Genomic DNA, 26748 nt, shown 5'->3' with positions numbered 1-26748 from the left:
ACCTTAACATTCTTCTTAAATTATGGGGCCCAGAACCGCACAGAGTACTCAAGGTGAGGCTGCACCAATGCTAAATACAGCAGGATAGTAAAAAAAACGCTAAATACAGCGGGATAATAAAAAAAACCCATTGGCTTTAGTAGAAGAGCAGTCAGATCCACAAAAACCTTTGGGTTCCTTTGAGGCAGGTAGATATTACTGTATCTGTGGGATAGCTGAGCAAAGTGACGCATGTGATACTGTGGTGTTTGCCCAGGTGATGCAGGAATTCATCGGCAGAGTCGGGAACAGCGACAGAAGTCTGACCAGTAGCCCAATTTGCAGGCTTCCTCTCCCAGGCCCGTTCCTCCCACTATTGGAGAGTAACAGCACCTTGTAACCTCTTTCAGTATTGTGCCTTGTGGGACTAAATAACAGAATATTCAGGAAGTTGTTATCTTTGGAGTGAGAGATACTCTTCAAAGCTCCTTGAAAATACTTGATTTTCAAGAATGAGTGTACCCATAAGTATTGTTTTGATCCTGGCTGGCGTATACAACCAGAATTCTCATGAATTCTCCTGAAACTGTTTGCATAGTTCTGCTGAGTAAACAGCATAGTCGTCAAGGCCTTAATCCATGACTCCCAAACAACATAACATACAAGTTGAGTGCGTATTGTTGAGCACACGGTCATCCTTCTTTTCATGCGTTGGACTGATTCAGAAGAGCTGTGTTCTCTGCCACAGGTTTGGTCTATGATGTGGAAGAAGCATGTACAATCAGAGGTTTAAAATGGGACCAGTGATGTTGAGTGCTTCATGTGTTGTTGAGTCTGGCATTGTCTGTCAGAGGCTGTGTTTGAAAGATAGATGCTGCTGAGAGCATCGGTATCTCCATCTGTGAAACGGGGACACTAACGTCTCATTTCATAGGGTACACTCGATGTGTGTGGCAACTGTGTTGTAGGTACTAAGTTGGAGGGTGTCACAGGTGAGAAAGAGTAAACCACCCATAGTGGATCTCGATACTTGGGTTTATTTAAAAACCAACAAGATTGGAGCTTTTACCCTACACGATTATCTCACACACTGACTCACCTACTCACTCAGCTGAACTGACACAACAGCAATAAAAAAATTTAGCTGTGAAAAAAGTGTAGAGGTTACTTTTGGTTGTGTTTTCTTTCCACCTTACATAGAAGTGATAAGTGATTTAAAGCATTGCATGCTTGTCTTTTGTTTTCCTGCCATTATAATGAGGCAATCCTAGCAGAAAAACACAGGTTGCCTCTGATTGAGGAGTAGTTTAAGAGGTGTAACAGCTGGTCTTTATCTACGCTTTGTACCCTGTTGTCAGTACAGCCTGAAGAAGTTCAGGGAAGCTGAAGGTGGAAAGCGTACAGGCACTGACGTATCCACTGTGTTTTCAAGTCAATTAGATGGAAAGGCAGGGTCATGTGAGGAAATATGCCTGCGCCTTAAAGGTTCTGCGAGTAAATAAAAGAAACCAATCTTTGGAGCTGACAGTTCTTCCGCAGGCTGGGCATTTCCTTTAACTTAGATGACTGATTTTTCTTAATCCAAAAGTCTCTTTGCATGAGCGCTCTTGAGTCTCCATGGGAACGTGGTAGTGGTTATATGAATGGTAGATGACAGTGGTTAACAAATGTAGGTGATGTTCCTTATGTAAGTCAGCAGAAATGGTCTATAGCTGCAGTGGGTTAAGCACAGACTTTGTGTGAAGTACATAGCTAGTAATGCTGCTCAGTAAACACCAGAGAAGTGTTCAGGTTAATTTAGATCTGCAGATAAAGAGAGCACTCAAGGAAAAAAATTCTTGTTACCTTGTCTTTTAAGTCCATAGGAGTCAGAGTAGAAATCTTGGCTCTGTGACAATGTTGCCCTTGACTTCACCAAAGCCTGGGATTTTTCCCTTGTATTCTCAGATTATAGGCCTGCGGACTCCATTAGTTGTTCTGTCAGTGGGTGCATATTGCTGGTGTGAGAGAACAATCTACAGAAAATTCCTTCAACCTAAAAGAAGGGAAAAAATTTCAACCCTCTCTGTTATTTTTTTAATTTTTTTTTAACATACAAGCTTTAAATCCCTGTGTTGTAGAACTTTTCCCCCCCTCTCCTTGCATCCTTGTTCCCTAGTTACTACTTAATTTTTTAAGGCACTTTCAGTGTAGAATTAACGTCTTCACCCAGATTTTCTCAAATCCGACCCATTATGACTGCTTCTGCTCTGAAGAACTTCAGTTGGAAGACAGTGCCATTGGCACCGAGCCCTTGGTTCAGAACTAAAGGTCTTTGTCTGAAAAATGGCCCATTATGGACATCCCCAAAACCATTGTTCCCTGCCCTGAGAGAAGCTCAGGTGTAAGTGTGGAATCAATAAAATAATAATTAGGGAGACAAAGAAGAAAGAGAATGATGGTTAAGCAGTGAGAGGGGTTACTGCAAGGAGGTGAGGGAGCAGGAGCATGTTCCTGGCATTTCCTGGCAGCTGCCTGCACCCTAGGTTGTGTGAGGCAATGATAGCTGTGCCACCTCCAGCTGTCCACAGTACGGCTAGTTTTCATCACCGCCCATCACCCTAGACCTTGCTGTTTTGCCTGCAACACCATGTACCTTCTCCAGTGCTGTAGAAGATGGGTAGGAACATCTGTCCATTTGCAAAATACCCTTTCTTCAGACACTCCCTTGGAGGCATCCCTTGTCGTGATGCTTGTAAACCTTAACCACCTGATTGCGTTTACCTCGGGGTGCTTAGGATGGGGCTACCAGCAACCCTAAAGATATTCTTGCCTTCAGCATTACTTTGTTTCTCACCTCGGCTGTTTGGTTGTCCAGCTGTTTTTTATTGTGAGAATAGGTAATGTTGAGGAGGGCTGGTACTGTCATTCTGGTCTGCAGAGCGAAGTAGCATTTGCTGTCTGATCAAAGAGCTGAAGGTGTTTATAAGAAGCACTTCTGTAAGTAATTGCATGAACACATTTAATCCCAATGCTTTATATGTCACGGCGTTTGTTTTGGTTTGGTTTTTTTAAAGCTCTGCTAGTGTTGAATAGTTGTAGTTAGTCAGTGCTGAGGAATTTACCTGGATGTTAACAGGCTATTTTAGTGCTCCACGTGTAATTGTTTTCTATAGTACGCCCTTTCTGTGTTGTCTATCACTCTGGTATTTGTGAAGCACTTTTAGGTTATTGCTACTAGCAGGTTACACCTTAGTTTGAGGATTTGTAAATAGATTTTTTTTTCAGTTAAGCAAGTATACCAGCAGCTAACTCACATCTTGTTTCTTTTGGTCTTGCTCAAATCAGATCTGACATTTTTCAGAGTTTGGTTTTGTGTGTGGGTTGGTTTTTTGTTTTTTTTCTTTCTTTTTTTTTTAATGCTAACTTCTAAAGTCAAAATACTTTTTTTTTCTTATTGAATGGGACAGAACATAATGACTGCCTTAGCCTGATCCTTTAGATGCACAGCTTGCAGGTGGGACACCTGAATCATCAGGCTCTGCCTATGCATTATGCAGAACGATTAGGTTCTGCATAATGATTCATTATTTACACAGAGTGAAATTGTACCAGAGAGACCAAGAACTTGATGCCTGTCTGTGCTACCCCCACCAGTACCTCCAAGCCCAGTACTTAGGACAACTTGAATGCTTGGTGTGGGTGTTCCTTTTCCGAAAAATCCTTTCACAGCATTTCCAAACCAGATTCTTTGGGGAGTAGCAATTGCATGGAGAGACCTTTTATACCAACGTTATTCTAATTCAGAATTAAAATATAGTTGGAAATGCAGTCTTTCCCAGAAGATGGAAATTTTGATTCCCCTACATCCCCGTGCTGCATTTCATTTGTTACTGAGAAAGCAGCTTCCACCTCTGGCCAGCCTATGATACCAACCTCTGCTAATGTTTGGTAGACACTCACCTGAGCACTTTCACGCTTTTTCTCCCAGTCTTGTCCTCACATGTAGTCCTTCCCAAATCCATGTCATGACCATCCCTCAGATTCCTCCTTAAAACTCTTTTGCTGCAATGTCTATGGAAATTTGACTGTTAGGCAGCTGCTGCTCTGCCTGTGGCTTTTCACGCTGACTAATACTGTGTTGTTGCTCCTGTGTGTTCCCCCTCTCTCTGTTATCCATATTCTGCTGCTTCTCTTCTGCCTCAGCAGTAACCTTGGTGAATTGGGGATGCTACCGCTGCTCCACACGTGCTACCTGCAGCATGGTGGAGTGCTGGTTCACATCTAGGACCTGAGCCTCTGCAGAGTAGTAAGAATATATAACACAGTCGTAATGATTGTCTTGGAAAAAAATTTTTTATGCTGCTGCTCTGTTTCCTATCTGAGGGGTTTCATAGCTCTTTGTCAGAACTCAGATGATGCTTTATAATTTATAACTCTTGTAACCCTACTGGAATGACAATTTCTGTCTCCTAAACAGTTAGCAGTCTGGTACCTCACTGGCTCTTCAAAGATGCAGATGATTAGTGGGCAATGAGGCCAGTCTGTCCGGAGTATCACTTAAGTACAGTAGGTTAATCGGTGGGGCAATGTAGTCATTTAACTCCATGGGCTGCACTGGGTTTGCAGAAATATGTTTCCTTTGCAGTGCCTACAGACTGTCAGGTAATCTAAGATCATCCAACTGGTTTTCTTACAGATGTAATTGAATCCATATTTGAACATAGAGATGTCAGGCTAAAGAAGGGGCCATTCAAATGCTTTCCACTACCACAACAGAAATGATAGTTGGCCTGAAGGGTGGGAAAAATATTGTTCCATCCCTCACTGAAACTGAAAATAGTGTTCTTTGTATGGGAAGGAAGGGAATGACAGGTCAATGTGGGAACATTTGGAATATTTTGCTGAAACTGCAGTTTCCTTTTAAAATATGGAAAAATGTAAAATTAAATTTGGTCTAAAGGGAATTAGGCTCAAGTGGTAATCTAGGATTTATAAATTTAAAATATATTTTGATACTAACTTACTGAAAGTTTTATGGGGAATGCTGCATTTCTGGCTGTTAGTTTGATCCTCCAGGTTGTGGTTGTCTGTACTCACCAGGGTAGCTGCTGGGTTCCTTTGCTTTCTAGGTTAGCCATCCAAAGAGACCACTTCTTAGTGTGTTTTAGAAGCTGCTGTGTGTAGCTGATGTTAGCCGTATATGCGCTGCTTCCTCAGTACTAGTAGTTTCAGTCCTGTTTTTTTTAAAAGGACTATGGCAAATTTACAGTGACTATGGGATTTACCACAGGAGAGAGAGAACGGGAAAAGCGTGTGAAGGGATTCATTTATAGGCATTTTAAACTCCGCCATTCAAACAGCAACACAATCCTAAATCAACCCTGATATGACTTTCAGATAAATGGACTGCTCTCCAGTTTGCATTCCCCCAGGTATCATATATTTTAGTCTGCAGGCTGATGTGTTTTGAAATGTTCTTATCATTTCTAAGGATTATTCATGTTAGCAAAAGGCTAACAAGACAGTTAGAAAACAGCTGGTATATCAATTCCCTCTCTAGAGGTACTGACAGCGTTGCTAACTCCCTAAGATGTTCCTCCTCTTCCATCCCTTGTTTTTTTTCACCATTGGTGGCAAAATTCCGTGTTTGGTTGGCTGCATTGGGGTCACCATTGCCCATGGGGATCACAGCCTAGCTAAGGCTACTGGTCTTCAGTTAATCCTCTGTATTAGTAACTTCACAGGGTTAGCTTGATCGACAGTTTCTATCCCATTGTTGTTCTTCCACCTAAATTTTCATCCCATCTTTGTTCCTCTCTTCAGTTTTTCCCCATGCTGTTCACTTGTGTTGCCTGATTCTGCCCCTGCAATGGGTGGAGAGGTTCATAGTTTTATCCCCGTTTGTATCTGTAACTAATTTGGAAGTAGAATTTGAGCCAACTTTTTTCCCCACATTTTGTTTTCACTGATTTCTCTATCTTTCCTCCTTACTTTTATTCTAATCCTGGAAATGCTGCTTAGTGTAGTACAAATTATGATACACAGCAACTGTAAAACTAGAGAGATTTGGTGGCCATATAGACTTGCTTTGGATTTGCACTAGCTTAAGCGTAAGTGGGATCTGGCTAGGTCCTGGAGTATATTAACTAGATTTACACCATTAGGATGATGCAAACAGCAGCGGGTGAGTAGACCAAACCAGTGGGTTTCATGTCATTGAATGTCTAACAGCAGGTGTAACCAGAGGGATCATAATTAATTGAGGGGAAAATGCTGCTTTATATTTTCCAATAGTTTTGAGGAATCAGGAACGGAGACTTCATCCTGTGCTCCATCACGAGAGAGAGCTAACGCCTACAAAGGGTATTCCATTCAGCCAAATTGTGCAGCAGTGGTAGTGCCTGAAAATACCGGCTAACCTCTTCTTCACATTGCTCAGCTGTAACTGAGAGCGGAATCTAGATTAGTGTGTCAGTCCGTGAAGGGAATCTCCTGCTAGGGAGCCAAGAGTAAAAAAGAAGCAGAAGATAAAGTGGGTAGAAAGGAAAATTATTATTGTGTTAGAGGTTGAGCTAATGCTTTCTGAGAATCTCAGCTCTGACATGTACCTGTCTGCACTTTTGCTTCTTGCTGGTTTTCGTGCTGCGTATTCTGGACTAATTCCTGTTCAGCAAACATCTGTCAGGCATAATAATTTCAAGCATTAAGCCTTACAGGAACTAACCAGCTTGTTAGTTGATGACCTGAACTAGATAGTTTCGGGGGATTATTGCTATTTAAATCTTACCTACGTTTCAAACAGTGGCAGCATGCTGCACTGGTTTTCTTTCTCTCTTTTTTTTTTTTTTTTTTTTTCTTTTCCTTTTTTCTGGTCTGATACGTCTTTAGATTGTCATCCCCTCTTTTGCTCCTACCACGCGGTAGGAGGCAGAGAGGAAATCCTGTGCTGCCCCCAACATGAGTAAGGAGGAAGCCGCCAGTTTCTCTTTGCGCCAGCCTTGCTCGTGCTGCCAGCCGTGCCGAACCGCTGTCATAACGCCCAGCGGAGGGCAGGCTGGATTGCACTTGCTGAGCTGGAAACCCATCGGGGGACTTTGAAATCGCCACAGACTTTTACCTGCCCTTTTTTCCAGAATTCCCACAATTTTGGTAAGGTTTTTGCAAGGTTTGTTACTTTTATTTCATAAGGAAGTGAGATGGTCATGACCCTGTGGCGTGTCTGTATCTTTTGGCTCCTAATAACTTTTTGAACTCATTTTTCACTTTCCATTAAATCTGCCAGAGAGTTAGAAGCATCAAAGATATTAAGTTCCCTGAAATTTCAAGGATTTGAATTATAATGAAAAGGAGATAGAAATAAGTGGCTGCTCCGGCAGCACCCGGCTGGTTGCTGGTGACACGCACAAAGACCAGCCCATTCGCGCGCTTGTCTCCAGAGAAGGCCCACGCCTCGCCTCCTGCTTGGTGCGAGTGCTGCAAGGTGGTGGTGGGGAGGTTGGGAGGATCCAAGGGCGAGGGCCCTGTGCGACGAAATAAGGCCTGATAAACTGTTTTGTGAGCAGGAGGCCAGGATGGGGAACTCCTTCATGTAAGGCAGGAAAAAAGAAGTGAAAATATCCCTGCCACGGTGCTCACCGCAAGGGTTGGAGATAAGGGACAGCCAGTGAAGTTGATTGATAGAGTATCTGTTGGAAGTGTTGCTGGCACTCAAGACATGGTATCAGCTTTTACAGCCCCCAAATGTTCACCAAATTGGGACGGCTGAGATCCTTTCCCTGAAGTTCGTTAAGTAGTGTGGGTTTAAGGTCCCATATACAACTGTTGAAATGTGACCTGGGTGTATGCAATATGTTAAAAAGAGATTAAAGAAATTCAATTTTTTTTTTTTAATTAGGGAGTATTTTTTTTTTTTAATTAGGGAGTATAATTTGCATCTAGCATTGTCGCTTAAATTGTGCTCATTGAGCCCTTCGCACAAAATGTCTGATTATTGGAGGCTCTGTTGTGTTGTGGTTTAGCAGTGGTCCCCTATCACAGAGTCGAATGCATCTTCCTCCAGGAAGGTGATAACCTGCTTCTCCTGTTTTCTGAGTCAACCTTTAGCAAGGTACCTGCTGAGCCCTGATCTATGAATTCAAAGGAAATATCTGGGGAAAATTTCAGTTACATGAAATGCCTTTAAAATATAACAAGTGTTTGTGATATCTTTAAAAGATGGCATTGGAGACTACTTAGGAAAGTTTATTATTTCTTTCAGATCAAAGTTAAGTTTGTGCCATGATGTATATTACTCCTTGTAGAAGAATTATATATTACTCGGTTATGAAAATCTATGTCTTTACACCTTTTCCTTATTTCAGGTGTTTGAGAATCGTTAGTGCTATGACACATTTGTCAGGAAATGTTTGCCAAATATGCCAGCCTGTGTGTGCAAATCCTCAGCTGAATGTATCTCTGCGTTAGCTCTCGGGCAACCGGCAGCCCCAGAGATCTGTCCCGTAATATTTAGGGTGGGATTTTCAAAGTTGCTGAGAAGAAGTAGGCCCTGAGATCCCAGTGCGGTCTAAACAGAGCTGAGCTGCCTCATCTTTTTGGATGTCCACAGGAAAAAAAAGAGCTTTGGTTTGTAGTATTCTACAAACCAAAATACAACTACTAGGTTGTAGTATTCTATTTCTAAAAGGTAATTAGAAGTGGATGATGTAAGAGTGTGAAGAATAAGCATCGGCTTTACTCTCGCTGCTCAGCACGGTAATTATCTGTGATCACAGCTTTAAATAACTCTCTGGTCCTCCTCACTGGAGGTGGACTGCTGACAAACATGGCTCTCTGCTGGGTCCTGCTGCCACTTTACTCTTGGTTTTGGTTTTGATTAATCTCAGTAGGAGGAGGTTCAAATCCCCTTTAGGTTTATAAACCATAGGACTTCAGTCCCCAGTCAGGCTAAAAAGACTACTAAGAAGGCAGTGCTGCTTCATCTCGGAGGAATCTTCATCCCTGTTGTGAAATCCTGGGCTACGCAGAGCACTGGAGTTGTGGCAATGCTGGTCTCTTTACAGGACCGGAAGCGCGCTTGTGCGCCAGCGGCTGCTGGGAGGGGTCTTTGCAATTGAAAGCAGAGATGCGATCTTGCTCTTTAACCCACAGTGCCTGGCGAGCACGCACAGTGGGAGGGTGACTAAGACGCATGGAAACTGCAATAGTTCAGGCAAAAATGAGTCATGAGAAAGCAGCCTGTTTTATCAATCCCAGAAATGTTCTCAACCCCTCAAAATTAATTTAGAACCACTGTTTTGCAGTGTTCTTCTTTGTTTCTGAGCTTGGCAATGAGATTGCTGGCGGTTCCAGTAGTGCATTTTGTTTGGGACACAGGCAGGCCTTGTTGGCCCATGAGTTTGTCTGAATACAAACCAGTGCTGTTTTGCAATATAAAGCCTGGCATTATCAGCTTAGTGCAAATATTACTTTAAATTATGTCCAGAGTGCTGGCTGTTTAAGTCTAGCTTTACTTACCCTGCTGTATGTTTTTGACAGCATTTCAAGGGTTTAGCTCTTGCAGTGGTCACTTTATATAAACAGATCTTCCTGTTCCATACAAATTAAAATCTGCTAATTTTTCCATAATCATGTGCTTTGATCCCATGAAAAGCACTCATTTATTTTAATCAACAACTTCAGTATTTAAAGTGAGTATTGTCCTACTTGCTAACTACTTTTTTTTTTTAATTCCAACGAGTCTCACTTCTTCCATATAAGTATCTCATTAGCCTCATCCTAGTGATAATGTTTTGAAAGATATATCCGAGAAATCTTATGTTTTGGGGAATTAGTCCTTCAGCTGTTCTTCTAAAGGGGACAAAAGACATTGTGCCCTTAGAGTATACTTGTTAAGTACTTGCAAGTGACTGTTTCTAACAAACATTTCTAGTAAATACTTGACTTACAAGGTTTATTACTTTAAAAGCTGTGTGCTTAGGGCTCCCAGGTTGCACAGAATTGCTTACTCAGAGGCAGAGGCATTTGGCTGATGGTCAAATAAAATTTAACACTGGTTTCGTAAGAGGAAAAAAAATTGTACGCACAAAACCCTCTAGATCCAAATGTGCAACAGTTAGGTGGAAGAGGAAAGGATGTGGAAGAGGAAAGGATGCAGACTCGTAGAGAGATTGATGCCCCATAGCTCTGAGCACCCACATTATGATTGTTGGCCTCTTCAGGACATGGGATTCCTGGAGAAGGCAAGTTGTCCCACCTCTGGCATGGATCCTTGCTTGGAAGTGCCCCTCTCTCGCACTGACTCCCCAGGGAATCGCAGGGCTCCTAGCTCAAGGTGTCCCACTGGCAGCCTGAGGTTCAGTGCAATGAATCTTCTCTCCTGATGCGAGACACACTTCTGAGTCCCACCGTGTTCGCAGGCCCCGTGCTGAGGCCACGTGCTCGAGCAGGGCTTGAGGATCTCTTTCTGAGTATCTCTGCCTTCAAGGGGTAGGCAGAGGACATGGTTGGTGGAACCACCACAGCTTGCACAGAGCACTGGAAATGCAGCTGCAGTCGCTAACGGCCCTTTCTTCCGTTCACCACTCCGTGTCCCTAAGTACACACTGACACCCTGCTTTTGTTGCTGAACCCCTTCTGACATGTCATCTGTAACTCTTTGGGACAGAGGTATTATCCTTTTAACTGTAGGGCAGTTCTGCTCACCGCAGGGTGCTGTGAAAGCACACTCTTTGTATGTGGCTTAACACATTGGGGTCCTGAATATGAAAATGGCCCTCGGGAGTTGCCGTGTGACAAACTGCACACAAATGAGAGGAGCCGCTGCCAGCCAGGGAAGACAGACAATTTCTTACTAGGGTTGTGATGCCAAACCAAAATTAAACAGCGCAGCTGGGGTATTAACAATCGCAAGGAAGAATTACTTGGGAATAGTCTACAGAGCAAAACTAATTTGCAGAATATATTTGGCAAATAGTTAGGAATAACCACACCTTTGAGAAAATGAGATTGTCCGTACACAATATATGACCAGCAAAAGAGGAACAATTTATCAGATACATTATTCACTCTGAATTTTTCACTGATGTCTAGCCAGGAGGCAGATACCACAGAGGTTGATTAGTCAGTATATCAGTGCTGTGACTGGCACCCAGTACTGAGGGATCGTGCAGTCTGTGGAGGACAAGTGGAAGGTAATTAAATACATAAATTCTAGCCTCCAGAGACCGTGAGACTAATGCTTTTGGCTTGCAGCGCTTTTTCGTTGGCTGACTGATGGTAAAACTCTTAGGAAGCTCAGCGAAGCTGAAACCTAGCCTACTTCAGCAGCTGGGGACAAGTTCACAAGATGTAGATTGCTGGTAAGCCCACAGGTACCCTCCAGGGGCAATTTCCAAAGCAGATACCCTGCATCTGAAGAATCTCTGTTGAAGTTCTAGACCAGAGGTGTTCAACCTGTGATTTCCCAAACTAAAGAGTCTGTGAACAGTAACTAGGAAACACAGGCCTCTTGTCATTAAGTTTAAAGTCACTAAACAGAGATGTGCATCTCTGTAGAGAAAATTGAAGGTATACTATTAGAAAAGGTTGAAAATCACCGTCTGCGGTGTTTATTACTTGAATTACCTATTTTGTTCTTGTCCTTTCAAGTATTTCCTTATTGCCTACAGGCAAGAAACAAAGTGCCTTTGAACCTGAGATGTTACCTATAAAGGGAATAGAGATAGCCTCACTCTCCAGGGTGGCTGAAAGAATAAATGCTCTAAAGATTGTTTAATACCTCAGTAATGTGGGGAAAGAAGATAAAAATCTAAACCACACAGATATCCAGTATGGATACGCTGTCTCCCTGGTGGTAAAAAGGAGTTCTAGACCAGTACTAAACCCTGCATTTTACTTACCTAGTTGAATCATGGTAGACCAGCCTGTCTCCTAGTGCTACCATAAGTCAGCAGATGATGAACTCTCTAAGACTCAATTTAGGAGTTTTAGAAAGCAGGCATTCTTTATTACGATGCCGGGTGCAAGGTGGAATTCCACAAATCAAGCACACCTATGGCTAGATCACCGTTACATTTATACACAAAAATTATAAGGTAGTACACTCCCAGTTGCAATGATTGGTTAGTGATTTACATATAATTGTAATATTGGTTATGTCATTCTCTTCTGTTACTACGCTTGCGCAGGGGAAGGGTCTTCACCTGGGCAAGGGTCTTCTTGACCTGTGGGTGTGTTTTTTAGTATTATAATGAAGGCAGTTCACTTCAGGACACCTTAAAAGTAGGTTTTGTTGCCAAGTTGGCCAACTAGATATCTACCTTGCCAGGTTGTCAAATAACTCATCCCGTATACAGTAGAACCTAGGGGCTCTGTTTATGGTCTAGAGAGTCCAGAGAATAGGGAATAGGGACTTCAAGCAACACAGCCTCAAATAATAAGTAACACAGCGACCTATACATAACGCTACCATAGGGGCTAACTTATTGGAATCAAAATGTTCTTATAGTTGATTATTTCATAACCTAAAATTCAGTAAAACTTAAGATAAAGTTCAACACTAGAGTGACCTGGGGATGCAGAAGTGTGTGTGTGGAGTGCATGGAGTGGGGAGAGATTTGTAATTAAGGGTCCTCACTTACACTTTTTACTTTCAAACAACTTGAAGATTAAAATATCAAAACTAAAAATGCTGTGGTCAGATCTACTGATTGTCGCTGCTGATACTAAAAGGGAAGATAACCCCAGGACCCAGCTCTGCCTTACTTGCACATGATGATTCCATTCAGAAATAGAACTATTTTAAAGTTTTTATTTCTTTTTTAGGAAATTTTTTTTTTAGACCTGGGAATTATATATTTTCTACAGCTTTCTTATAAAGCAAAAAGATACCCCATTTGCACTGGCTCTCACCAAAGTCTGAAATTAATCTTTAAACAAATGGTTGAAAAAAATTAGGCTTTTTCGGAGTTAGTCTGTGCAAAGGATGTCTTACAAGCATTTTTTTTTTCTCTCTGCTTTTCAGGTTTTTGTATCAAATAGATAGAAAATTGCCAGGTGTGATCACGTTGTGGCAGAATGTCTTGCATTAGCCATAGGCTTCCTATGGATTGTTTTGTAGGGGAAAGGAAATGGTTATGATATGCATGAGTGCTGTATGTACTCATGATGTTAGCATTCCTTGGTTGAAGGAGATGCTTGTAACTAGGATATGGATGTGTTTATTCCAAAAAACTATTTATTCTCTAGCTCGTTAATTAGGGCAAACAATTGCTGGCTGTCATAAACATTCACTGCAAATAACACAGGAAAAGGCTGTGTTGGAAGATGGCCAGGGTGATAAGATTAATGTTTTGAGCCTCTAAAAGATTATGCTGGAAATAACTACACCTTTTATTTGCACCCTTGAGGGCTTCTGCACCTACTCAGGCAGTTTAACTCTTCTCTAAGTGGGTGCGGCTCCCCGGAGGCTTTCAGTCCCTTGGCTGGCAAAGCATCAGCTACTGGTAACGTGATTCAAAAGAACTCCTCCGGGAGCAGACCAAGAATATTCAGCTTTGGAAAGACAATGGTCAGTGCTTCGCCTCTCTGTGATCTGTGCCAACAACTGACCCTCCGCTCCAGCCTGAAGCAGATGGGTCAGAGCTCCCCAGCTCTGCTCCTTCTCAGAGCTCTCTTTATGGTATCCAGGGAAGCTGAAAAGTTATTAAATTATCCCAGATACAATTCCCAGAACCAAAATTGCTTCCACACTCATGCATTTGTATAAAATTTGACACAGTCCAGTGTTGGGGTTTTTTTTAATCTTTTTTTTCCACATTCAATCCCAGAACCAAGTGGAAAGGGTTATGAAAAGTTTGAAGGATTCCAATAATTGGAAAACAGTCTCCCTAACGGTGAGTGATTTGAATTTCCTGGAGCATTTTTGTACTTTTATTTTTGTAAGAACTGGGTTCTGGAAACTAGTCAACTAGTACATGAATATAGGAATCCAAAACATATTGAAACCATTTTAAAGTCTGTGTTTTATAAATGTAAGGTTTAAAAGAATGTTTAAAATAGGAGTGGTTGTGAGAAACGTTTTAAGAAGCTGTTTTTTTTTTTTTTTTAAAAATAAGGCAGCATGACTTGGCAGAGAGAAAATAATATGTTAGGAAACATTGCAAAATAATAGGATAATCCTAACAAAAAGACACTGCACTTGCAAAATAACTTTAAAACCTCTCAGTAGTGCATTACAAATAGTAAACAAGTAAATTCGTATATCCTAGTGGGAGTTATTAGATGCACTAGAAAGATTGCTGAAGTAGCTGTACTTAAGGAAGAAGTGCTCAGAGAAATTTGGCCCCATGAGTGCTGGGTGGATCACGTGGAGGACGACCTGTGCCTTTCACTGTGTTGGGGTCTGCTGTGGAGACCCAGACATCTCCACGTCCCTCAGTGGCGCTGCTACCATGTAGTGGCTCCAAGAACTATAATGCAGAGCAGTCAGCTGATTAATTTATTTGCTCTTTCAGCGAGACAGCTCCAAGACCAGAGCTGATACCAGGCTGCCTCTGTATCTCTTGTCTTCAGCCCAGCCCAACACAAACAGGGCACAGCTCGGGAGCTGAGCAGATTTTATAAGCAAAACCCAGCTTGCTGTTGCTTTGGTTCTCATTAATTCATGTCGGGGTATTGAGCCTGTGGCCATGGGCAACCTAGGGGGACAGCGTGTGTGCCCCAGCACCCTGCCAGCTGCCCCTTCTCCTCGGGGAGTTTGGGAACAGGTGGCGGATCACAGTCCTCTCACTTCCCTCCTCGCTGAATGGTTTTGCACCTGGATGAGAGTCGGGCAGAGGAGTAATGCTGACTTGAGACATGTGTGTGTTGCCACAGGAGTTGATCTTCCCCTCTTCCAAAGGTGCAGATATCCCGTGCATGGTAACCAAGCTGCAGGCGGCCCAGTACAAGCCCTACTTGTGCTGCAGGTGTGCAGTGGGTCTGGCAGAGCAACTGGGCGAGGGCTGAGGCATCATGCCCTCTGTGGCACTGAAACACATGTGCCTACCCAGACACTGCCGACCAGTGTTTTGGGGGCCATGGAGGGTGATTCAGAGAAGGTAGGAAGACTAGCGTTGTGGGAGAGGTTCAGCTTAATGATTTTGGAGCTGTGTCTTACATTTTCCTGTTCCTGAAATATGCTTTTTAATAACCTCTGGACATGCTGCAGGAGCTGTCCTGGATCAGTTACGCTCAGCACCTTGAAATATGCTTCTTCCTTACCTCTACTAAGTGACTGTTATTGCATTTGGACAAATGAAACTGGGGTTTTTATCAGCGTCTCATTATCTATGCCAGAATTGCTTAGGCATAGTTATTACCCTCATTTAGTAACATATGTATAGAGATCCTAAATGCTTTCTGCAGTATAAATATGCCTTCCACGGTATGAATTAATATACCGATTCAAGTGGCATTAAAATGAAAAGCTGTTTTGAACAGCTACATGCATTTGAAAATGACTATGATAAAAATAATTTTGTACAAATTGCTCAAGAGGATCACACCTGTGATTAAGGGGAGGCTTTCCCTGGCACAGTGGGTCCTAGCGACTGAGCCTGTGGCCTGGGACACAGCCTGGGGCTCTCGCACCACAGTACAGGTGGCCCTAATGGTCTGCTGCTGTTGCAGGTTGGTCTGTGAATGCTCGCTTTGCACAGCTGAACAGCTCAGGTCTGTTCCAGGAGCTGCTATGTCTCCTTTGTATTTCTTGTACTGATCAGAGCCCTGTATTTCATGTCCAGAAGTACTACTCAATCATTTAGTCCCAATGATGCAGCAGAAATGGGGTAAATACTGTTGATTCGTTAACACTTATCCAGTAATCACTTATCCCAGCTTTAGGAGCATTTGCAAAGAAATTACAGATATTGCTAAATTTCATATAGAGTCAACAGCTGTTCTTCCTCCCAAGCAGAAAATAAATCAGAAAACATACTTTTTCCTTGCAGATATCAACCCATGCCTTTAATGCCTGGGAAGGGTGTGCGAGTTCCAGAACAAAAGTAGCTGGGACACTGTAGCTGATTGCTTCAGCCAGGGTCCGGCTGCCCAGCGTGAAGGAAGGAGGGAGGACAGGACACAGTTGGTCTCAACAGGCAGCCCAACCCATGTCAGGTTTTGCAGGTCATAAGGTTACCATGAAATCCGCCTGGGCATTGGGTCAGAGTCCGTGCTAAATTTAATTGTCTTTATGGTGCTAGGTGTAGGAATTACTTGGTCAAAATCAGTCAACGATGTTATACAGGCAGTTGGAGTTACAAAGTGTTTCTCTTCCTTTGCAAACTGGTGATCTTAATATTGAAATAACATTTTTCATGACTTCCTGCGTTGGCTGCTTAGGTGGAATGCCTGTGTGTGGGATGGGGGTCTGTATATCTGTAGTTTTTGGACAGAAAATCTTTCTGCTCAGAGGAGAGCAGCATGAGGGCAGAGTGTGAGTGGGGTTTTCTTTATGTTAGGTGGCAGAAGGTTTTCCACTGCTTCTTAACTGTGTTTGCCCTCTACTTTTTGTAAGAAATAGGACTAGGATAACGTAATGTTCGGTATTGGCTACTCCATGACTGGAGTCCTGAAGCCAGTTTTAAATATGATATGGATGTTGCCAGGAATAGAAGCCTCTCCTAGGAAATGAATGCCACCCCTCATCAGAGTCTTTGTATGTACCATGAGTTTTTGTTTCACAATAGCATAACTGGAACCGCCACAACTTACACTCGCACATTCAGAAACTGCCCAGAAATGTATGTATGTAACCGAGAAAGTTGTAGGGGACAGTCCTTCTATGGCTGCTGGATATAATGAGAAATGTTAATGTGAAAATGAGTTGATCAGTCAGCTGCAAAGAGATGTGTGCTCTTTTCTAAGGATTGGATTATTATAGTTCAGAAACGTCAGTTCTGGACCAGTCTTAGTTGGAGAAGGACACAGCTATCTAGCAATCCACTGAAAAATAACATTACTCCTTTAGCTGGCTTCATCCTTAGGACTCTTGTGATGTAAGTCAATGATTTGAGCTTTAATTATATATCCTGTCATATTATTTGTATTTGAGAGAGGGAGTAGCTGCCCCATGCCACACCACCCTCACTAAATCCAGTACATCCTGTTCTATTCTTTCATCTTTTCAAGGTGAGGTCACACATTTTAGAACTGCCCTCTAGCTCTGAGAGTTACAGCTTTGGATTCTGCCCCATCTGACATCTCCCACTTAGGGAGGAATTCCCTCTTCCATGCAAATGCAGCTCCGCTTGTCTGCGCATGGAGGTCTGACCCATTCTCTGCTCCAGTAATCCCCGTGAGTAGGGCAGTAGCTGCTCTGTAGGTGCAGTTCTCTTGCTCTGTTCTGGGACCTGTTGAGCATAAAGCCTGCTGAAGGCTGGGAAGCAACAATTTAGACTTTCTGTTGCCAGACATCAGTGTTGCGAACACTCACGTCTTGTTTTCTCTGGCCTAATGTAGAAGAAAATGCACTGGGAGCTATGGGGGAGGACATCTAATAGTGCATGAATTCTTTTACCTCATGCAGGAACATCAGCAGGGTGGTGGGAAGCTTTCTGCCAGTGGGCAGAAGCAGGATGGCTCTCCCCTGTAAAGACTAAGGGGCCGAGAGTTAAAGTGGTTACAAAACACCATTGTTCCAGCTTTGCCAAGAGCCATGCTCTGCCTCTCACACCAAGCACTTTCTTCCACATGAATTGTCTCATGGAAACTGAGGGGGCTGGTGTGAAACTGAATTCTGCACAACAAACTTGGGTTCAGTAATTAACCCTCAAACTCTGTGCTGCAAAAGTACTTCAGTGATCAATAACAAAGAGGAAGAATATTTTAATTTACAAGACACACTGACTGCTGGGCTGCCAGTAGCTGTAGGATGTGATCCAAAACCGTTTAATGTCAATGGCTATCTCTCTGTTCACTTCAGCGGAGCTGACCTACAGGGGGCTTTGTTATAATGCATCCTTATTAGTCCAGTTGAGTATGGCAGTGCCTAAGGGCGAGCGTAGGATGGCTCTCCTCTGTTGTACAGGCACAAAGGAGGCCATCTGGGCAGCAGAGAGCTTCCGCTCTAAGCAGAGAAGACACAAGAGCAGGTCAACAGAGCAAGCAACCATCACACCTGCCCCCTGATTGGGAAGAGGCAACAAGAGAGAGGGAGGGGAAAACAAAAAGCTTAGAGCCTGATATGGCGTAAAAGAGGTGGCAAAAGAAGAAATCCCTAAGTGTTGATTTTCCTCTGTGATAGCTTGTGAGTTGTTCATCTTGGCAGTTGCTGGCCAATTCCCGTTGTGTCTGTATATCCCAGACTCGCTGCACGTGCATTTGGGTAATTTCTCCATGGTCTCAGCAGAACAAGTTAACTGAGGGCCTAAGCATCTGATCCTGATCTCACCAGTTTTAAAGGGTTTATATACCTCTAAGTTAAACACATGCTGAAGTGCTCTGGAAGGGCATAGGGAGAGTTTTGTACTGCCCAGGCTCTGGGAAAAGACAGAAAGTGTTTGTGATTGGTGTAGCCGATCTGGAATACACCACAAACACCAGATTAATCTAATTTGAAAGCTTTGAATTAAATCTGTTTACTGTAATGGAGCCTCCCACAGTTCCCCACCTTCTTCTTGTTTCCTGGTATATTTTCATTTGGGAAAGCTGTAGTGTGAATGTGTTCTCTGTGCTCGACTGAATCGCGATACTGCCACATTTTTTGGTATTAGCATTAAAAAAGAAAGTCACGACATCATTAGCTTTTCTCCCTTGCTCCTTTAGATTGCCTTGAATGCATTCCTGTTTAGGTCTTAACCAAAACCTACTTACTTCCTTGTTTCTTATCCTTCCAGCTTCTTCGAATGCAATGACTCAGCAGCTACAGGATGAATTTGACAGTAGTGTGGAGAATGCAGAAGCTTGGATGAAGGCCATCCAAGAGAGACTGAGGATCAATGACAACACCAAGGGACCTCGATCTGCCCTAGAAGCCAGACTGAGAGAGACTGAGGTAAGGGAAGAGTGATGTACCAGTTCAGAGGTGGCTGTCACTGCTGCCATTTTTACAGCAGTTATTGCTGTGAGCTTTGGAGTATTCCATTAGGAAACTATCAGCTGCCCCTGTTTGCTGGAATATTGGTTCTGTGTGGATGGGTTTACATCAGTATTCTTTCTAATTTTTCCATCTGCAAAATGTTTACAGACATTGTAGAAAAAGAGGATGGCAATTTGATATCACAGGCTTCTAAGCTTTTCAGACTGATTTGGAAGACTAGCAGCAGGTTTGGCAGGTTAAAATGTTTACGCTCTCCTATGAGCATGCTCAAACCTGAAACAATTGAGTCGCTGCTTGAAATAACCAGGTAGGGATTTGCAGAAGTCCAGCATGTAGCACGAGAGAATCAGATCATAGTAGTGTTCCGTCTCCTCCAGAACTCTGGCACTGATAGAGAAAGATTGCAGTGTCCTAGTAATGGGCTGTTCCAGACTAATCCTATTGTCCTTTTCCATAAACCCTGATGATAAGAGGGTTTACAGCTCCCCTTTATAATCTGTCTAATGAAAAGGTAAACGTGTTCATTTTTTTCTGTTCTTACTTAATCTCTTGTATAACTCTTCTCACAGAGATCCCGTTGCAGATTGTGCCTGCTCTCTTACTGTGATTTCACATTCATTAACTTCAGTTTCATTAGATGGTATCTTGTTCTTGTAGTCTCAGAGAATTAAATACTCCTGTTTGTCCCATCTCTACCATTCATGATTAGAGGGAGTGGTGGTATTTCTATGATTAACATTGAAACTATTTTTATACTTGTATTACCTTTAATTCCAACTAGTCTGTTCTTTAAATTAAATGGCCAAATCTTTCCCATCCTTATTTACCCAAAAGTCTGTCTTTTTGTGTGCCTACTCATGTTTGGACTGCCTCTTCTGAAGCTTAACAACTCCAAAAAAACCACTGCAGACTTACATGGAGGATGAGCTAGTTTACATGATGGTACAGCAATGTCTTCAGCCTTTTTCCTTAACTGTGGCTCATTGGAGGCTGGATCTTGCCTCTGGCATAATATAAAGACTGTTCATGGAGTGATGGATGATGGCTAGACTTGCATGTCAGTCATTAAAATCTGAAGTATTTCCTCTTGGTCTATCGATTTATTTCTGCCCTTAAATTATTTTCACCCTTTCCTTTTGTCTGGAAAACTATGATATGTACAGTCTCAGAAAACGTGCAAGAAACACAGGAACTTGAGTAGGGAGAGTGGTAGTTTGGCAAAGGGGGTGCATTCATGGCAGAGATAACAAGATGTAAGGTTTAGAGGATTGTGGTGATTTAATATGGCCTGAACTGTGGGCTTTGGAGGAGGTCTATAGCATGCACAAAATCATGTTAGAAGAATTTTTCAATTCAGATTTTGGAAATTCATCATTCTAAAGAATAACAAGTGTCTGTTCTCTCTTCCTGTGTGTACTTTATCCACCTCCTGCTCCCTCATCCTGCCTCCTTTCTGCACCTGGCTTCCCTGCCTAGCTCATGTCTCCTTGTGATGTGCTCACTGCTTCGCCTATTGGCTATTTTCAAATCTAATGATCATTTTTCAGTTCCTTTCTTGCATCTGGCTTCCATTTTTTTTTCATGCTTCCTTCCTGTGGTTTATTTTCTGTTAATTTGTTAATGAAAATGCCAGCCAAAAATAGCAATCGTTTAGAAACCAGATTTGAAAAAGAAAAATGCCTGTACAGCCACTGCTTTCTCTCTGGCTGTTGTTTGCTTTCACTTGCTGGAAAAATGTCAGGCTTAGAATACAGCTTTACTCTTGAATTTTTCCTGTCAGGTGATAGCTATGGCTTTTATTTTCTTTCTCTGCCCTACCCTTTGCCCTGCTTTCCTGGATGCTTTTAATCACACTTTTTGTAGTAGATAGTTCGTCCAAACACCTGTTTGTACGTCACATGCAGATGTGCTGTGTATATGCCAAAAGGACAGTCTTTTCCCAGAATGTGAGACTGGAAATCCAAAGGCCTGTGATTTGGTCTCACCTTTGCAGTAACTGACGTGATTTTTTTGGACAAATCCGATGGGCCTAATCTTTCCAAAAGTAGTTGCTGATTTTGAACCCCTCAGCGTTTTCATTGTAGAAGCCTCTTCCTTCAAACTCGAGAGCCTGCAGTTTGCCAGGAGTTTGTGGAAGAACAGCAAGAAAAGCTAATCTGATGGTGTCAGAAATCTGGATAAAGTCATGCTGATAGCTGACATCCAAATCAGGACATAATTAATCTGTTACATTTTACAGAAGTTGTGCTGATTTTCCATTTCTGGGTAGAGGAAGAGAATCTACTTAAAATTAGATGGCTTAACTTTCAGTTCCTGGCATTCCAATTTGTGTAAGAAACACGTTTTCACCAATTCATAACTTAGCAATTTAGGGTGAAAGCAAAAGTTGGTAGCAGGCAGAAAATTCCACTAGTTAATTTCTCTTGGCTTGTGTTCTGAGCCAACTTTTATTTGCAATAGGAAGCCTTTTTAATATGCTTCATGATTTCTTGTAGTAGAGCTTAAAATTGAGACGTTGCAGTATACCCTGTGGAGATTGCCTCTGCACTCTTTGGCAGGTGGGGGGAGAAAACTGGCATGTGGCAACATAGTGCTATAACTTCATAACCACAATGGAAACAGCCGCAGATATTTGATAGAAGATGATCTGGTTTTTGTAGCTAACTTAAAATGTTTTTCAATTGCTACATGGTTTTCAATTCAGTTCAGTCCTTTAGGACATTTAAGAATAAACAAATCTGAAGAGAAGTTCATATTTTCTGTTCAGGAGAAGCTTTGCAGCAGGGACTTCATGATTCCTGGGTAAAAACAAAGTTTAAATGGCAACAGTTATGCTTGCTTTCTTTTCATGCTTTCAGTCTCATTTGTTTTTCTCATAGAAAATACGTGCGCTGGAACCAGAAGGCAGCTTGAAAATGGACTTGATTCTTGTGAAGGCAGATGCTGCTCTTCGCAGCATCAGTGAGGATAAGAAGCACGAGGTACTATCTAAACTGAAAGACATTAAAGCCTTGTGGGAAGAGACAGCCATATACATTACTCACTGTCACAGGTAAGACAAATGTACTCTTTGCACAAGACTGCTATTTGGTGTGTTGAGGCAGTTGTCTCATCCAGTGCTTTCATAAAGTGCTTCCTGCCTTTCTCTGCTGTCTGGATTGTAGATGGCAATCACTGCTAATCCCAGTCCCGTGAGCATGTGGGGGACTGTGTGGGAGAGAGGGTTGGTGGGACCTCAGTGCTCTCTCCCTTCACAGCCAGCCCATCTCATGGTCTTGAATGATGAGTTCTGCCAGGCACAGGGACCTTGTACAGAATATTTCCTCCCCAAGCAGGGAGTACCTGGGAAGTGAATCCTGACCTTCTGAAGTCAGAGCAGCTTAAAATTGCTGAGAACCTCATCCTTTGCTTTGAAGGCCTTTTGAGCTTGCCAGTCTCCACTGCTCCCATCATAATTTCATCTAACTCATCTTTCTTGCTCTCCCCAACAGCCGTATTGAGTGGGTCTGGCTGCACTGGAGTGAGTACCTGAAAGCCCAAGATGAGTTTTACGCATGGATTCACAACATGAGGGTGACCTTGGAGCCTGACATTGAGTTGCAGCTTGGCTTAAAGGAGAAGCAGTGGCAGCTGAGCCATGCTCAGGTTCTGCTGAATGATGTCTTAAATCAGTCAGTCCTGCTGGAAAGGCTGCTAGAGGAAGCTGCTTCCTTGTTCAACAGGATAGGTGACCCCAGCGTTGATGAGGATGTTCAGAAGAAAATGAGGGTGGAATATGAAGGAATCAGGGAAGAAGCTCAGGTACACCTATAAAGTATGGGAGGTGTTCAGATTTCACCAATACACAGTATTGTTTGCTATCTGCTTCTCAAGTGATGGGGCTTACCTGGTAGGGCTGCAAAAAGAAACAGAGCTGAGGACCCCTGTTCTTTCAGTCAGTGGCCTGTTTGCAACAGTCATCGTGTCCCAAGATAAGCTGTTAATTGGGATGCTCTCACACTGTACTTTATAGTATGTTGTAAAGTAACTGCAAGCTGCTTGCTATGATCTAGTGAATATTGGTTTAGGTCATCTCTGTATAAAGTTTGAATTGTTCCTCATCTTTCAGTGCATTAGTGATCCTTGTATAACCAGATGCAAAATACCCATTCCCAGAGCCAGGGAATTTTACATGCATGCACCCTTGTTGGAGGATGTAGTGTTGGTCCAGATCCAGAGCTACACTCGCTGCCTGCAGAACTGGGAAACACGGAGGTGGGAGTCAGCTGTGGCCCAACACTGAATTCAACTAGCCAGTTCCAGTATCTGAAAGATTTTCACTGCACACAGATACTAATCCTTGCCTGATGGTAATCTTCTAGCTTGAACAGTTGTTAGATAGGCTGGTGTAAGACATCACTGTGATGATGAACTAGGGTTTCCTTTGACCCTATTCCTGGGTGAAGATTTCAGATGAGATTCATACTTTTCACTTTTAAAACTCAGGTAAAGACAGGATTGGTCCATGTGGCATGGCTGAGGGGCAGACATCTGCAGATGGGCAGACTAATTCAGTTTCTTACTAGCCTATATCAAAAGAAATACTCAAAGGGATATTTGAAATACATATAGACACATCTATCCCAAGCATATAGAGATTAAAATCTAGTCTTTGTCTCTCAGTGGCTTCCAGGAATTCCATAGGCTGGAATTACCTGGTGCAAATACAAATAATTTTCATTGCATCGGCTCTGCTATCTGCCTCTATCATAATGTTGCCTTCTATTTCTTCCCACACCTATGTCCCAGCCCAGAAGTGGAGCCTGACAGTGATGTATGCTCTCCCGCCCTGGGTGCTGTCATACAAATTTAACTTCAGATCACACTGGAAGAACAACAACGTTAGGATGCTCATGCCATTGCTCTGCTTGCTCTATAGATACTTTCTCTGTTTTAAAAAAACCCAACACCTGAACCCCAAAACAACAAAAAAACCTCTGAGCTGGCACCTTTTGTGAGCATGAAATTCAGATATTTTTTAGCCATAAAGATAAAACTGCTGCTAATAAGTCTCTCCAAAAACCATAGCATATTTGGAAATTCTGTAACTGCAGCTGCCACAGAGAGACTGTAAAGCCACCAACAGACTTGCACCTCAGTGTTGATTATTTTTAAAGGTAGATCTCTTCATTACAAGGCAACTGGATTTACGAGTAAGAAGGTTCCTGGGAATTCAGGTGTTGTCTATCTAGATTGCCATTTAAAAGTCTCATTCACTCCCTTCTAACCAAGATCTGTCTTTGGTTTTGAAGCAGGAGACAGTCATTAGCTATTTTAATAAGGCAGTTCTTTCAAACGAGTCATTTGAATACTCAAAGCCAGAATGTGACCTCTCTGAGACTGGTTTTACATAGTGTAATTTCTCTAACTGACTTGAATACATGCTGGTGTAAATGAGATCAGGAAGTGGCTCATAGTACTTAGACAAAATATGTCTTTATGTCTCCAGCCAACTGAGATGCTAGAAAAAGCTTTTCTTTGGCATTGGTTACAAATACCACATTTCATAGAAGGATGGAATGAGAGAATCCAGCTAAGAAATCCCTCTTTCAGGAGGTATGGAACAAAGAAGGGAACAAAGCTAATGCCAAGGTTTCAGGCACCTTGGGAATCATGTTGGAAAGTATAACACTAGTTAGAGAAACCCTGCCACCGTTTCCAACAGGAGGGAGGAATGAATGAAAGAGACGCAGGAGTTGTAAGGGGATTGCTCTGGCCCCTCACATGATGAGAGGCCAGGCTAAATGTGACTTGCCAGCTGCATGCCTGAGCTGCCTCCCAAAGGAGGCTCACTGGTGTTTGTAGATCACACTTGTGTTTGAAGAGCATTTTTAGATCCCGTGCAGTTGTCCAGCGCTATCAGAAGGCAAGCTCTTGGACAGTGCTTCTTAAATGGTTTGCCTGTGACATTGCTTCTCTGGTATGAGCAAATGGTGGGTTTTGTTTTTTTTTTTTTCTTTCTTAGTGCTAACGTGTCATTATCATTCCCAAATTTTAAAAGCACATAATTTTCTTTTAATTACATTGACAGGGATATTTTTAGATGTGGCAGCCATTTCCTACGTGCTTTCCCTTGTCTAGTAAAATAACAATATGCAGGGGTAGATGATTCTGGGTTTTAGCATAAATGATGACAGAACATGGTAGGAAAAGTTATGATATACAGTATGTTGATATTTAGTCAAATATATCAAATATGCCTGAGCACATCAAATGAATTTCAGTCCATGTTGTCTCTGTTAACTGAAACCTAGATATTTATAATGCTAACCCTCATGTACCCTAGAGCTAAGACTAAAAGCACCAGGAAGGGCTACAGGAGCTTTCTGTACTCTACTTGAGATGCCACGGAGGGATTTCAAGCAGAAACTTCCTTTATGTGCTCTAGATTGCCTTCCAGAGGAGGCTTGTTTGCCTTTGCTGACTGTAAGGGGAGCTTAGGGGAGAGGGTTTCGTATGCCTCTGTCCACCCTCCTTGAGTACCCAGGGCTGGGCTTATCCCGCCCAGACAAGATAAGCAGCCCATGGCAAATCCATTCTTTTCCTGTCGGTGCTCTCGCTCTTTCCAGGACCATGTCCTTGCTTAGTGTCTCCTCACATTAACCAAGTGCATGTGGAGATGGAGTTTAATACTGTCCTGCTCTCCAAACAGCTAACCCTACAGAAGCAAGTGATACCATATTTGCCATCCTTAGAAAGTTTCCCTGCCTAAGCTCTTGGCGGGCAGGGGGGGCTCAGCCAGCTCTTTGTAAGCCTTTTGTTTGACAGTCTGTCCAGACCCATGGCATCTCTTCCTTGACCTCGTGGACCAGCAGGAGTATCCAAACTGTGCACTCCTTTGTTTTGGCTGAATAGCCTGAATAGCCTGGCCAGGGGTGGGTCATTTTGACTTCCTTTTTAACTCTCTATATATTAGCATAAGACTTTTGAGTTTAATAATAGCTCCGCTTTGTTATTCTGACTTGCTCCCTTTGGAGCTTCTGTCAATGCAACAAATTAGTCTAATTCCGTGGAATCAATAAGCTTGGGCTGACTTGTTTCACTTTGATGTTTGGCCCATTTACATCACTATAAGATTGTATTCTTCAAGTCCCTAACTTGAGGTCAAGGTGAGAATTGTTTAACCTGTATGCACCTCTGCAGATTTGAGAATCAAGGCAAGGGGATTTAGCAAACAAGTGAGGTGTTCTGCTGGGTATGTCTTGGCCACAGAAGTCTGCAGTCATAATTCTGCTTTTTGGTCTCATCCAAACCCATGTTTGCATAGGTGGTGCTATTAAAGGTCCTGCCCTAATAAGTGGGCAGCATTTCATCCTCCATGGGAAGCAGTTGTCCCTTAGCTGTCCCTCTTTTGTCCCAAAGCAAGTCAACTAACTTTAGGGGACTCACTCTTGATTTGCACAAGTCAGCAGAGATTGCAGTGGCAGTATGGAAAACACAGACTGGTGTGATGCCACCTGGAGAGCGGTGGCTTTGTACTGCACCGTGGGCATAACCTGTCCCAAAGGTGAAGGGCAAAGTCCCAGAGGGACCACCACCCCACAGCACATGGGAGATCCCATGGTGACTGATGCTCATGCTACCCTTCTGCTGGTCTGGCTGGAGAAAGGCTGACAGGACAGCGATGGCTCACTGCCACCTCAGGCAGGTTGACGGGTGTGGGGACATGC

At 42.8% G+C, this 26748-nt stretch overlaps 1 protein-coding gene across 3 annotated transcripts in view; it reads left to right on the top strand.

Moving 5' to 3' along the window:
* Window positions 1–26748, top strand: part of SYNE3 (spectrin repeat containing nuclear envelope family member 3) — a 72320-nt gene that overhangs the window by 5604 nt on the left and 39968 nt on the right. For all 3 annotated transcript variants that reach the window (XM_076345380.1, XM_076345379.1, XM_076345378.1), the window contains exons 2-4: window positions 18837–18994; window positions 21919–22091; window positions 22531–22840. In XM_076345380.1, coding sequence (XP_076201495.1) covers window positions 18851–18994; window positions 21919–22091; window positions 22531–22840 — 627 coding nt within the window. In that variant the 5' untranslated portion in view covers window positions 18837–18850. The remainder of the gene's footprint in view (window positions 1–18836; window positions 18995–21918; window positions 22092–22530; window positions 22841–26748) is intronic.

Source organism: Aptenodytes patagonicus, chromosome 7 (genome assembly GCF_965638725.1).
Source record: "Aptenodytes patagonicus chromosome 7, bAptPat1.pri.cur, whole genome shotgun sequence".
In the NCBI taxonomy this organism is placed as follows: domain Eukaryota; kingdom Metazoa; phylum Chordata; class Aves; order Sphenisciformes; family Spheniscidae; genus Aptenodytes; species Aptenodytes patagonicus.
Note: the sequence above shows the minus strand (reverse complement) of the source record. Positions and strands in the feature narration are given on the sequence as shown.